At 43.6% G+C, this 14,749-nt stretch overlaps 1 protein-coding gene across 2 annotated transcripts; it reads right to left on the reverse strand.

Moving 5' to 3' along the window:
• Positions 1 to 222: 222 nt before the first annotated feature.
• On the reverse strand, positions 223 to 13,912 carry map3k15 (mitogen-activated protein kinase kinase kinase 15). 2 transcript variants are annotated; one of them, XM_068303973.1, is made up of 30 exons: positions 13,383 to 13,912; positions 12,595 to 12,734; positions 12,368 to 12,391; positions 11,970 to 12,047; positions 11,372 to 11,565; positions 10,749 to 10,917; positions 10,574 to 10,680; positions 10,314 to 10,484; positions 10,114 to 10,226; positions 9,812 to 9,971; positions 9,528 to 9,678; positions 9,328 to 9,435; positions 9,032 to 9,081; positions 8,701 to 8,796; positions 8,478 to 8,565; positions 8,247 to 8,380; positions 7,426 to 7,553; positions 7,020 to 7,150; positions 6,660 to 6,765; positions 5,329 to 5,486; positions 5,063 to 5,246; positions 4,728 to 4,905; positions 3,521 to 3,695; positions 2,488 to 2,673; positions 2,285 to 2,390; positions 1,957 to 2,206; positions 1,769 to 1,881; positions 1,592 to 1,698; positions 1,404 to 1,480; positions 223 to 783 (listed from the first exon to the last, which is right to left on the reverse strand). In XM_068303973.1, the coding sequence occupies exons 1-30, from the start codon at positions 13,873 to 13,875 to the stop codon at positions 696 to 698; spliced, it is 4,263 nt and encodes a 1,420-aa protein (XP_068160074.1). In that variant the 5' UTR covers positions 13,876 to 13,912; the 3' UTR covers positions 223 to 695. The 2 variants fall into 2 exon arrangements, with proteins under 2 accessions (XP_068160074.1, XP_068160075.1); XM_068303974.1 differs by lacking the exon at positions 11,970 to 12,047.
• Between the last annotated feature and the right edge of the window lie 837 nt (positions 13,913 to 14,749).

Raw genomic sequence — 14,749 nt, forward strand, 5'->3', positions numbered from 1 at the left:
CTGTTTCTGATTGTATGTAGATAAAAGTTCAATAAATGTTTGACCTTTGAGACCAACTTGAGTTTCCTTCTTGAGACAGAACAGTAACATGTTTTGTTCTCATATAAACACAAACTTTGTATCATGAATGTTGTAAAACGATAAGATCGGTTTCCTCACACGGGTCAAACGGTCGGCTGAAGTCAAACCAGGAGCTACGAGATATTTTACTTATTTCCAGGTTTATTGCAGTTGTGAAGTGACAATGAAACAGACATTTATAACATACATAATTCATGATGATTAAGGAAAACCCCACACAACTAATGCACTAACTAGACTAATGGTAACCAGAGTGAAAGGCAGTAACACAATAAAACATTTCATAGTGACTACATTACACTCATGTAAGAAAAGTTAAGGCCTTAGTCTTTCGTGCTTAACAAGACGTGTAACTCCAGCTTGGAGCATAATTCTGTTTCTAGAGTTTACAAATGGCTGAAAGACGAGGAGAGCGACGCCAGAAGGAACCTGAAGGGGACAGGAAGTGTTGAAACGCTCGTGAGCATAAAGTAGTGCCTGCACTAAGTCGCTTTGGTCTAGCCCAGTGTAACACTGTGGAGGTTCAACGAGTCCCCTGAGACAGAGAAAAGCACTGTGGACACATTTGGTGAAGGGCTGGTGGTGAGCTGATGTGTGTTTCTGTGAGGCGTTCATCACGCAGCATCTTCAGAGCCTTCATCGCTCCTCTGCCTCTCTCGGTGCCGCTGGATGGCTCTCCAGATACGGCAGAGGACTCCACCACTGTGGGAGAGGAAGGGTAAATCATGATGGGATATTGATGATGATGATGATGATGGTGTCAGTTTTTCAGAAAGGAAACTTTGATTTTTTTCATTTAAAGAATATCTAGAATACATACAACCCCTGTCAAACACGACGGGATCACCAGACTCTAGGACGTTCATTCAGGTGTTTGATTTTGTAGAATAAAAGCAGGTGACAGAAGAGACACAAAACTAAAACAAACTCAAATAGAAAAACTCTGGCTTTATAAAAACACCAAAATAAATCAAGAAAAACATTTGTCGAAGTCAGTTACGGTGACTTTTTTAGACCAAACAGAGGGAAAATCACTCAATTTTTACGATAAATTGATGAAATCGCCCTTTAAATTTTCATTCCCAAAACCAACACCTGCATCAGATTAGATCTGTTCGTTAGTCTGCAGTTAAAAAGGAGTGATCACACCTTGGAGAGCTGATGGATATCAGACCAAACCTCAGACTTCAAGAACATCGCTCTAGTATTGTGAATGAATGAGTCTGGTGGTTCCATTATTTTTTCCGGGGGGGGTTGTGGGTTAATTCACTGGTCACTTCCACGCCTGATTCAAAGGGATTGGTAAATCAGAGGGTAGTTACCGTAGACGCAGACAGCGCAGGTCGTCTTTGGTGACCTCACTGAGAACGTCGGTCAGTGTGTATTCCTCCAGCACGAACTGGAACACAACACACACACAGCCGTCGCTCTGAACCCACGCTGAACATGACGTGTTCCTGTCAGGCTGGCAGAATCAAAACTAAACACGTTTAAAAATCACACACTCAACCTTATCGACGGTGTCAGCGTCCGCCCCTTGGTCTTTCAACCAATCAGTGAGCTGCTTGTCTGGTTCATGGTCTGCTGGGACGTGAAAGATGGATGGAGGTGAATTTTCTGCAGGAAAAAGTGAGAGTCAAGAGGAGCGCTGACAGACCGATTGATCGATGGATCAACCAGCATCTACCTGGGGGTCTGTGCCTGATTTTGACCAACTCCAGGTCGTGTGCTCTCTGCTGCAGGGACGTCTTCAGGACCTGCTGGTACTCCTTCTCCTTTTGCAGCAGCTCCTCCAGCAGCCTGCAGGGGGCACCATCATGCGATTGTTTTTATACAGACGACGTCATTCTAATTATGCCAAAAAAAGTGCAGTACCTGCTGGTCTCCTGTTTGAGGTGCCCCAACTGCGCCCCCAGATGATGATGGGAGCGCTGATGGTCCAGAGGGTGGGCAGAATGTAGAGCTCCTCCCACGGAGTGGGCGGGGTCAACGGCAGTCCCGGCGTCGTCGGCGTGTGAAACTAAAACGGGACCGAAGTCGGTTTCCTCGGCTTCCTCTTCGTCCACCTCGTCTTCCTTCTCCGCTCCTTCGCATTCGGACGCCGGGCCAAAGTGGGTCTGGAGTTCTGTGGGGTGGGGGGGGTAGTGTTTTACCAGAATATTAGCAAAAGCTCAGAATATTAGCAAACTTCTGCTCCACCCACCTGGTATGAGGATGGTGATGGCTGCCTGCACGGCTCGGCGGATGATGTTATCCATGGCAAACATCCAGTGAGGTTTAATGTGATGGTTTCTCAAGACTTTATTCACCTGAAAAAGATCGTTGAGGTTTCAGCCAAACATCATTTTATGTGTGTGTTTGTGCGTGTGTGTGTGTGTGTGTGTGTGTGTGTGTGTGTGTGCTGACCGAGTCCTGGAAGCCAAAGAGCACCAGCTGTATCTGGTTGATGGAGGTGGAGTCAAAGTCCAGGTCCAGTTTGAGCTTGGAGATGGTGGCCGCCATGACGCGCCGCTCTGGGGAATGGATGAAGTCTCGGAGGATGCAGATGATCTGTTTGATGTGATCAACCGACAGCTGGAGCTCCTCGCTGCCCTGGAAACACACACAGACGTGCATCAAGCCCACAAAAACAGTCTGAAGACAAACTCTCAGCTAGAATTTATACTGCATTTTGAAGGACAGGTATACCTCGGCTTACGACGTTCTCGATTATAAGTCAGTTTTCACAAAAATGCACGGAAAACTTAACATTTTTCCACGAATATTGGAATCGTAAAATCACTAGGAAACCATTAAAAGCACATAATATCATGTCACGGTAGAATAAATGTGAATAAAAATGTATATCTTATTAAACTAGGTACATACAGTTCCAGTATTTGCTATTAAGCGTCAGTGGTGAATCCCACGATTGTTTTGAATTCACACTGTACGTCCGTTTATCAGCTGCTCTCTCATTCTCTTTCAATTAGTTGTTGTAGTTGTAATATTACAAAAAAATAATACTCCTTTATTTGTTTAATAACCTCAAAAAAGGCTTTTATTTTATCATTAATTTATAAGTAATGCATCTGTGATGTATGGTAAATGTCGCATTTGTAAATTTTATTTTTTTCTGTTCTATATTCAAAATAAAAAATATTTGTAATCTTAAAATAGATTCATTTTTAAACATACAGTATTGAAAATACTGTACATACATATTAGTTATGTAGGATTTGAGAAGACAACTTTGTCGCCCCCTAGTGGCCGTGCCAGAAAAGACAACCAGGCAGCTTTACTTGTTATATCACATTATTCATTAATAAATGACCAAAAGAAGCATTAAATCTCTTTATTTTATATGTATTTCAACATCTTATAAAAACTGGAGCTCCATGCACATGTTTGCACATTTGCTGTCTTTGTGATCTTCAATCGTCATCACATCCAAACACACCTGAATGTGGTTCTCCCTCAGGTTGGAGATGACCTCCTCCTGGTCTTCATTCAGGACCTTGAACAGAATGGCCCGTCTCTCACTGTCCTTCTTCAGCAGGAACAGACCGCTGTCCCTGTCGTCAGGGGAGGGGGGAGCACTGCGGTCCTCTGAAACCGACCCCTCATCTGGAACACTGCAGCGCAAACACACACAAACAAACACAGAGTGATGTCAGTGCAATATAAAGCCAGACTGATTTACAACTGAGGTACATTTATTTGCAGATGCAAGCTTCTCCTGGCTACTCTGTGTGCCCAGGTTAGTGCAGCTACAGCACGAGTCAGCACGGCAGGAACATGCACGTATGCACGGACACACACGTCTGTGCACGAGCAGATGTGCATGTGACTGTGTGTGTGTGCTCAGCTGCCCGCTGCAGCTTGTAAAATGATCAGAGCTCATTATATCCATGCTGTAAAAGGCAGCAGAGTGCAGCGTGAGCACAATGAGGCCACCTGCCACCCAGATACACACGGTCATGCACACAGCACATCTTCTCACATATGTACAGTTGAAATCAGATTTGTGTAGGTAAAGAACCTTTGTACGCAAAATCAGCATCTGAGAGAATATAATCAATAGTTGTGATTGGATTTTAAGATTTTCAAGTTGCTTGAGGGCCCCATGCCCATGGTTAAAGAAGACAAAAAAAATTAAAAGTGAAGTAAAATAATATATATCCATATAAAATTTTATATTTTTATTTTTTATATGATATAAATATTTTTATTTTATTATTTTTTTCTATTTACTATAGTGATTTGATTTTTTTTTTTCTGTTCTTAACCAAATGTAAGATGCTTTGCTCAGAGGAACAATGTGTTCGCTCACAGGTGAGCGCTGACATGTGCAAACTTTGTTTCATTGTAAGTTGCCTCAACTTCTCCATCATCCTCTGATTGTCCATCCTCTGTTCCGTCACTGGATCAGTCGTCATGACGCTAAATTCCATGACTAGAAGCCTGATTTTCACTGACAACCTCCTCCAGACTGACCCCTTCCCTCCATATTGATAAACGTGATTGACATCTAAAGATGTCATTGGTAGCGAATGTTCGGATTTGAATTGAGCCAGTAAGTTTGTGTATAATGAAAAAGGCGCTCATCCCTTCATATCCCAGACTACTTCCTGCCTGAACATAACAGTCGGTTCACACAAACACACCTCAGGTAGTTGGAGTTGGGGGGTTTGAGCAGGTTCTCGGAGCCAGAGCTTTTCTTCTTCTGGAAGAAGACATCGTGTTTGGAGTCGCAGTCTGGGCTCACGGAGCCATGTTCGCTGCTGCTGCTCCCGGTGGCTTCACACTGCAACTGCACCGGCAAGGAAACGTTCTGGGTTTGGTCTGCGGAACAATACGATCAAAGAAGATCGAGAGGAGATTGCATATATGTCACGTATGCAAAGCCAAACCTCTAAAATACCAACCTTTAAAATGGTTTTTGTGCTTAATGACCACAAAGAAAAATCTGACTGCACTGATACTCAACAGATCTTCTAACCTGGTGGTTTGAAAGCGATTTTGCTCTTCTTGCCCTTGGTGTTGTGCCTGACAAAAGTATCTCGGAGGAGGTCTGTGGCGATGGCTCTCTTGTGAGGGTCTGGCTCAAAGCAGCGCAAGATGAACGACTTGGCCTCCAGGGACAAGGACTCAGGGATCTCTGGGTGGATCTTGAACATTCCCACCTACAACGGAAGATCATGAGACGCGTGAAACCAATGCTCTAAAGACAATTACGTCAAAGGTTAGCATGCTGCATGCTCCCACCTTAAACATGGCAGCTTGTGGTTCTCCCAGCTCATGAAATGGGGGTTTCCCAGTTGCCATTTCTATAATGGTACATCCCAGGGACCAAATGTCAGCTGGGGCTCCATAACCTCGGGGACCCTTATCGATGATTTCTGGAGCCATGTACTGCAGAGTACCTGCAGACAGACAAGAGGTAGACACTCTGGTCACCTGGAAGAACTTTTTCTGAAAGATAAGGAGAGCCAATGAAGTCTTTTAGCATCAGAGTCAACAAATATTTGCTTGATTCAAAGAGTAAAATTAAAATTCTGGCTACAATGGCAAAAGTTGGAGATTATTTGAAAGTTTATTACGGACCCAGGTTGGATTTTACCCAAAAAAGGCTATATAGAAGTAGATAACAGTGTAATAGTGTAGAAGGAAAGAAACGTACAAATCTGCCTCTTTGTCCAGATCCTAACTAAAACTCAACTGCTGCACTTTGTAGGGATTTTTATCTAAGCTAGGCTAACAAATAAATAGACACAGGTAAAAAATATATACTCTTTAGAGGAGCTGATTAAAATTTATTTTTGGTATGTGCGATGAATTTATAATAACCTCTTTGAACATCACAAAAGTTGCTTTATACAAAAATTGCAAATAACACATAAAACAAACATACTGAATTTAAATCAAATCGAAATGTAATGTTAAGCTATTGTAATAACTTTTTTAACAACTGTGTGGGGAACTTTCCGAAATATCAGGAAGGTTAATAACTGAAAAAAGGCAAGAGATTAGATTTAATTCCGTCCAAGAATAGGTAGAAGAATATTTAGCATTTTGTCTGCGGTGATTATTCTGCACAGACTTGCGATTGTAGTAACCCTCTAAATTCTGATATAAATAGAGAAAGGGCTAAAAAAAGAGGAGACAGAGGGTAGCAGCAGAGGGGAAGACACACACACACACACACACACACACACACACCTGCTAATGAAAGGTAAACACCCTTCTGCTTCGGCTTGATTAGCTAATCTAATTACACACCTTGCTGGTTGCTTGAGAAGACCAGATGGCCAATGGATGTTTGTTCATGTTTGCGTCTGTGCACATTCACATTCACATTCACACACAGCGGAGAGTGTTTCCATGGAGGTTGACGGTGACTCGATATTTCGAGGGTTGTTTGATATTTACACCCAATGACTCATTTATGCTGAATAATTTGCCATTAGTGGAACTGTCCAGATGAGTCCATACGCTGTACCTCCATCATCAGAATAAAGATTTAAATACCCTCCTTGAAAACTACTATCAGATGATTTCAGACACACCAGAAAAGTGAATTTAACTTTGGGATTTACCGGTGAATGTTTCCGTACAGGGGTTGACTCCTGCCAGTCGCTTGGAGGTACCGAAATCTGAGATCTTCAAGACACCACTGTAGGTGTTCACCAAGACATTGTCCCCCTGATGGAGGAACAGAGAGACGAAACAGGTTTACGGTGAATAATTTACATGGATATAACAACTATAAGGTTGTCATGATGTTAGATCATAGTTGAACAATTATTGTCCATGAACATTCAGGAAAAACATCCCTCAAATTGCTGGAAAAAGATGTATCACGACAAAGAGGTGCTTACCTCAACAGACACCATCATTACAAGATTGTGTTTCGACGCAGACTTGAAATATTTTTAGGAACGCTCTTGGACATCTACCTTGATATCTCGGTGGACGATCTGGTTCTCGTGAAGGTATCTCAGCCCCTCGAGGATCTGTCTGGTGTAGAAGATTATAGTCGCCTCCTTCAGCGGACCCCATTTGGATCGCAGCAAGGCAGACAGACTTCCTGGAGAAAGGAGAGAAGGAGTGTCCAAAACCTATCATGAAATGGGAAGATGACCACGCAATTAGAGAGACCGCTCGGAAACCAAGAGTTGGCAAGCATTGATCTCCTGTCCATCGTCAGCCTGAGCTGCTGAGTTGATGAAAATAGTGGATAAGCAAAGAATTTCTGGAGGATTCTGGTGTTTTTGTCACTCTGTTCAGGATTGTCTATATCAAGCTTGATTCAGTTGGGTTTTCCTAATCTCAAGTGGGTCCTTCTCTGCAGTACAAACGCACCTCCAGGCACTTGTTCCATGAAGATCTTGATGTATCCATTGTCAGAAACAGAGCCCAGATACTGAACAATGTTCCTGTGCTTCAAGTACTTGTGAAGGGCGATCTCTTCATGGAGGGGCTGGGAGTACCTAAAGCACACAGAGAGGAAGAAGAAGGAAGTTTTCTATATCCTGTTGCAGCCTCAAGCTTATACTCTTACAGTCCAGTAAAAACAATCTGGTGTTTTCTGAAGGAACATTTTAATTAATACGTAATCCAAACATTAATCTCTTTGTTAATCTGTCTTTTAACATTACAGAAGCTAAAAGAAAAATCCATTTCAGGGCAGTTACAAGACTTTTACTTCAAACTTCATTGACGGGACACAAAATACTAGGACAAAAAAGATCTACCAAATGTCCAACTGAGGTTTGGACCCAAGTGATTCTTCGGATCTGGTGTTTAGAATGTTAGTCAGTAACTTCAGAGGGGCAGTGTAGGGTATTTAAGGCTCAAATGTTACAGTCGCCACCTAGTGGTGATCATGAGGTACTGTAGGATTACACTATTAATATTCATCTGATATCCAGGTCCAATTATTGGTTGGATGGTTTGTTTGTCAGTCGGATGACCCAAAACCTGTTTGGTGAATTTTTGTATTACTTGGTGGTGCAGAGAGACTTACAGAAATGGGTGTTTTCATTTTTTAAATTTTGTTTTCACTGTCATGGTTTTGTGGACACAGTGCAGCCAATCAGAAGTATTCATTATTTAACTGGACAAAATCAAAAATAAGGCGTTTGCAGCGTTTTTGAGTGTAAAGCAACTTCACTTCAACCCACCTGCTGTCTCTCTCTGGGATCTCTTTGATGGCGATCCGGACCTGGTTGCTGAGATCCCTCCCAGCATACACCACTCCATAGGTGCCCCGCCCCAGCACCACCTTATCACCTGTCTCATTGGTGTCGTACTCGTACTGTAACATGCACAGGTGCACAGAAACAAACATCATTGCACTCTCACATTCCCAGCAACCAATAGCTGGAACCCTAACAAGAGATATTTGGCGTGACCTCTAGCGTATCTCCGTCGCCTTCACCCTCGAGCTCCGCTGCGTTCCCCGTACCATCGGATATCATTTCTTTCACTGTGGAACAGAACCTAGAACAGACGCAAGTAGAAGCACTATAATATTTAATTTTCATTTCCTGGACTTTAATCGCACAAACATGCAGTACGAGCACAAACACAGGCAAACACACACCTATACAGACACATCTAGAGGCGGGTCCTCACCGACCACACTGCTCCTCCGTGGAGAAGTAGATCTGGAAGTCGTCCGAGTTATCGTGGACGTAGAGGAAGCAGCAGCGCTCGTCGAACTTACTGATGCTTCAGACAGAAAAGTTACAGGAAAAAGAGTCACAATTTAAAAACGAAATATTTTAAAATTGTGTATAAAATCAGTATTTCTTTTAAGCAAAAAATGATGCAAAATTTGGTCATTTAGAAAATTTGTATGAATTTTTTGATTAATTTAAAAATAAATAACCCAAGCATTTATTTGAAATAAATATGAAATGTTGCATTTTAGTTGCTCAGTCCCTTCATATATATACCGTCATACCTAATGCCTTTAATGGACATCGCAGTGAAGTTCCACTCATGGATCCCTTTCTGTAATGACAGTGAACGGCTTAAATGATCACATAATCAATCACATTCAAGACGTGGACTCAAAAGTCTGGTTTGAAACAAAAACAAGGAATTGAAGTCGTTCTAACATACACAGGTTTGAATTTGAAGCGACAGAAATGTGGCATATTGAAAATGCAATAAAACCAGGTGGACGGAGACGTATTAACATCATGAAAATGATGCATATGACAAGTTCTAGCAATGAGAAGTTGGGGTTAAACTCACAGTTTCGACGGGGGACACGTGCCAGATGGAGACGTTCTTCTCCTCGTCCTCGTTGTTGATGGAAACGTACGATGGCTGGTAAATCTTTGTTGGCTCCAGGATCAACACCTCGAAGAAGAAGAAGAAGAAGAAGAGAAGGAGGATAGTCTTGTGTCTAAATCTCTGTTTGGGCTGGTCTGTTCGGGGATCTGTCTTCCTACTGGGAACCGCAGTCGATTGGTGGTCCCCTGGGTTGCCTCTACGATGATGTCCATCCAGAAGTTGAGTCTCTCTCGCTGGGGGGAATGTTCCACCGTCTGCTTCTTAAACCTCTGGATCAAATGCAGGTTCTGCACCACCGACCTCAAATACCTGAGAGAAGATAGAAAAGGAATCACAATCACTTTTTCAATTGAATAATTGATAGTATAAATTAAAACATCAGCTAGAATAGTTCAAGTGCTTTGAATATTTTAACAATGCTGACATGAACAGAACTCCTCACCAGACAGGCGGCTTCAGCTTGAAGAGTTTCTCCGCAGCTTGGGTAGCTTTGGGGATGTCGCTAGCCAGCATGCTAACTGTGAAGAACTGGCCCACGTCCCAGTAGTTATTCATTTTTTCCAGGGAACCTTTGCGTCCTAGAAGACTGTTCAACCTCACGCCTAAAACGTTGGATCACAGGTCGATAAATATTGCAGCCATTCTTCTTTTGCATAGTCTCTGATATATACTAATCAAGTGCCACATTTAAAAACTCCATCTGATCTAACAGTCAAACAAGACTCAGGTTCAACATCCTATTACCTATTTTCCTCAGTTCGATGGAGCTCTCAAACTGTTGCCCAGCAACTATGAGGAGGACGGCCAGGTTGATACCGGAGTAGAGAGTCGGCTGCAGCTCGAAACCCTTTCTGTACCTGCATTTGGAGCATGAAACACCCTATAAAACTACATTTCCTATTTATCTAAAAGCACTTGGACAATTAAGAACGCAATAGTCTCACCACTGTATGGCGTTGTCCCTGTTTTTGGTGTCTTTGCAGTCCGAGTCCAGAAAGATGTCCTTGTATATTCGTCCACAGAGGCAGAACATGTCCGGCGCCGGATGTTCACATGACTGCAACACGTGCAGCATCACTTTGAGAGCCTGCTCCCGGTCCCCGGGGCTGTTCCTCCTGGACACCGACAGAGTTACCCCCTCATGATGGGCTGTTGTTTACCTCGTATTTACCTCTGGGTCTGGATTTGAAACCAGATTCCACACCTGTTGAGCGCGAAGGCGTAGTGGAACTGGATCATGGGCTGGGTGGCCAGATCACAAGTCGGCAGCATCTCCAGAGTCTGAACCAGCTTCACCATGGCGTCATAGTCCTGGTGGTCACACAGTGAGTGTGTTTCAGCGTATTCAGTCCTGCTGGTCATTATGTGTTCGTACCTACCTGTATGTCTCTGTAGGAGAACAGCAGGTTCATGACGATGTCCTGGGTGAGGACCTCCGTGTTGTCGATTCGGAGTTTGATTCGGGAAAGCTCTTTGGCCAGTTCCTCCCCCTGGTACTTCTCCCTGGCCTTCCTGATGTCGTTCAGCAGGGTGTCCTTGAAGGAAGCGCTGCAGAGAATAGACGATAAGAAATGAGCCGCATCCACAATAATTAAAACTAAACTGCATGTTACCTGCAGGATTTGTCGATGTTTTCTGAAAAAGCTTTCAGAAAATTTTAACTGAGTCAAAAATGTGACGATTTAAAGATATTTTCAAATGTTTGTCATAAAAACATACACTAGTACCTCGAGATACGAGCTGCCTGACATACCAGTTATTTTAATAAATATATATATATATATATTTTTCTCCTTAAAATACTAAAACTTTATTTCCCATAATAACTCCTAATCTTTTTGTTTCATCATTAGCAGCCTCTACATTATCGACTGAACAAACTGTACACTGTATTTTTCCGACTGGCGGGTGAAACCTGCAGAAACCCAAAGTGACTTTGCATCAATAACTTCTTGACTGATCTGCACTGACTCGTGCGTCGCCGTGTTTGTGCTCCTCTCACCAGGAGGTCACGTGGATGTCCTTCAGCAGGCTGGTGAATCGGTCGGTCAGGGGGACGCAGAGCGGCCCCAGCAGGTTGTCCCAACTGGGCTGCATGTACTCGCTGGCCCGGCGCTGGGCGTCGCTCTCACAGCACATGTACTCATGGTTAGGAGTAACTATGTAAGGGATGAAGTAGTAGTTACCGCTAGACGCCTGCAAGGAGAGAGGAGGTGAGAGTTAGAAGAGGAAGCAGGAGGTGATGCTCGAAGCTCAGCTTCTAATTCTGCTAGAAGATGGGATCAAGAAGTCCAAGCAGGATGGGAAGATGGAGCAATGGGGAGGGAAGGTTTAAAGGTGGAGTATTAGGTTCATCAGTACACCACTGTGACCGGACTTCACCACTGACTGTTATTTTAGTTTTATGGGCATCCTGAACTCCTTCATGAGCAAAGACATTGATTTATACTCAAACCTTTTCTCTCTTAATTGCCCTAAAAAATACCCTGAATGCAGGATATGCAAACACGGCAATTTTAGTTCCTCCTTCATGCCTGTGATTATTTTTATTAGTGTGTACAGACATCTCCCAGCATGCACTGGTGCAGCACGGTACCTACTTTATTGTGCAGTCCAGAGCCTCTGTACTCCGCAGGCAACTGAACCCACGGAAAACCTAACGCGAGGGAACGAGAGGCCTTTTTCCACACACACAAACACACACACACAGAGACATACGATACACACACAAAGAAAGTCGGTTATGGAACAGATTACCTGTAATCAATGTGTAACGTCTGTCTGGAGCACGAAACGTGTGTTTTCACTTGTGTGTTTGTGTGCAACGGACAGAAAGAGTGAAAGCATGGAAATGCATCCCGCCTGTTTGTGTGTGAAAGGACAAAGGGCACTTGTCACGAATATTATTCCAAAAATAGTATGACAAGGCATGTGCACATAAATCACTCACACACACACACACACACACACACACACACACACACACATATAAACTTACTGTGTTTTTCTGTGCCACCATGTCCTGGAAGGAGACAAAGCAAATGTGAGAGAAGAGATATTTTGTGTATTCTTGGTGCGATTGTGAGTTGATGTTTATTTCAAACAGCTGTTTCTTTTGTCTGTCCTGCACACACACTAACACACACACACACACACACACACACACACCTCCCATTAGTCTGTATGTAACTGGTCAGATCTCTTTATTCTGAGGTGGAAGTGTACCTTCAGAGACTGGGCCGTGTCGGGGTCGGTGTCGTGGTACAGGATCACGTTGTTGGCCATGTCGAAACTCTCCCTGACGCCCAGGTGGTAAAACAAGGAGGGCTGCCGGAACACATCGCTCATGTCCACAACCGCAATGTCTGGAAGCAGGGAGACGAGACAGAGAGGAACATCTACTGAGACAGGATCCATCCAAACATCTAACAATCATTCTGCTGCTGCTGGACAAGAAAAAAACAAACCAAATTAAAAATGTAATTCCTAAATTAACCTAAATTTCCATTCATGTCATGAATTGACATCCATTCTCTTCTTTATTTTTGTATTGGAGACCTGGATTCCTATCGGCTCTGGCAGCTTTATTAGGTTAACATAAGATTTAGAAGTTGAATGGAGGTTAGATTTAATTACAGGAGAGCTGAGCCTGTGCGCTCAGTGCGCTTCCTGCTGTTGATGCATTAATACATCAATGCTGCTTCGTTTCATGCAGAACTTTTCACATCCTGCAGGGAGGCTACAATACATCATCATCCACTGTGCGTAATAGTTCGACCCTGAGCTGTGAAAATAAAAGGAGTTGTTTCACTCAACACAGAATCTTAAATTATAAATCAATAAATGGAATCTCCAAGTTAAGTAACTCAAAGTTGCACTTGATTTTTTTTTTTTTTTGCTCTTCTGCTTCTGGTTGCCACAGATTTACTATTTCTACACGCTGTTCCGTCCTTTTTCAAACGTTTTTAGACCCAATATGACAACACCGCTCTGCTGTGACTCCTCTGACTCACCTGCGTCGTAGAAACTGTCCAACACTGACGTCTCTCCGAAGTCCAGCCGCCCGAAGGTGACGGTGGTGAGCAGCGCGCTCTCCGCGTCGCAGGCTTTCTGCAGACACTGCAGCGCTCCGGACTCCGGGCTGCTGGCCATCACCGCCTTCAGCCCGTCGTTCAGGACGTACACCGCCCGCAGGGAGCGTTGCTTGGCCGTCGGGCTGGGGCTGATCATCTCGCCCCTCTCCCGGTCCCGCTCGATTACGCACACCCCGGCGGAGTGGTCTCCACCCATGTCCGCGACTTGCGCGTTTTGGCCCGTGTCCATAGCGGGAAGTTGGTTGTTTCTGATCGACCTCCTTCCTTCTTTGTTTTCTTTCCACCTCTCCCTCCTGCTACTTCCTTTATTCTCGTCTTCTCCTCCGTTTTGATCCTCCTCCAGCTCACTCGGTGCGCACCTGTAGCCGGAGCGGTGCGCGTCTGGGTTTGTTCCCCCGCATCTCCGCCTCATTAACTCCCATCATCGGCCGATTATCTCGCACCAAGAAGTCCGCTTCACGCAGACTGGATCCGACTGGATCCACGACGGAGAGGGAGTGAGGGGGGGGAGACAAAGTGATTCCACAAGTTAAATTAAACTCCCCCTTTCGGCTCTCGCTTTCAACCTGTTATTTGTTTACGCGGAACGCAATTTGGACCGGTTTGAAATACTATCATCGTCTCCCTGGTGATCTAAAAATAGCCTGCGTCCTCCCGGTGCCTCGATCACACAGCAGCCAAGTTATTCTGTTATAGACACACTGCTGGAGGCGCAATCAGGACACGGCTTTGACATTTTCCTAGTCCAATGTGTCCGTTTGGAGGACAGCATCCACGTAAATTAAGCTGACTCAGCCATTACTTAGAGCGCAGTTATGGTCCTAAACTGTGCGTAACAGAACCCCACTGTAAAGGTCTCCTCGATGGTTTATCATCAGTTCTATCATCTTTTTATTTATTTATTACGCATTAGAGATGGAATAAAGTAGAATGTGACACATATTTTTATATTTACTGGATTTTATTTGTATTAATTAAACATTTTATCCCTCAAAAGAAGCCATATATTCATTTTAAACACGATTTTGTCCTGCAGCTCTTTGAAGATTAGAAGGAAGTTTAGTGAATTTCTTTTAATTCTAATCATCCTATCCATGCAGTTAAATTTCAACTTAATCCAGTTGAACAGGTTGAATCAGGTTATTTTTAAGGCAAACCTGAGATTTTATGGTTCAAGAAAAAAAAAGTTGTGCATTATTAAAGATATTTAAGGACTTTTTCTTCGTTGCACTTGAATCACGCTGGTGTAGACTTTCCACAGGGGGTTCAGAGCCCACTGAAATCCT

The sequence above is a fragment of the Antennarius striatus genome, chromosome 20 (genome assembly GCF_040054535.1).
Source record: "Antennarius striatus isolate MH-2024 chromosome 20, ASM4005453v1, whole genome shotgun sequence".
Lineage (NCBI taxonomy): Eukaryota > Metazoa > Chordata > Actinopteri > Lophiiformes > Antennariidae > Antennarius > Antennarius striatus.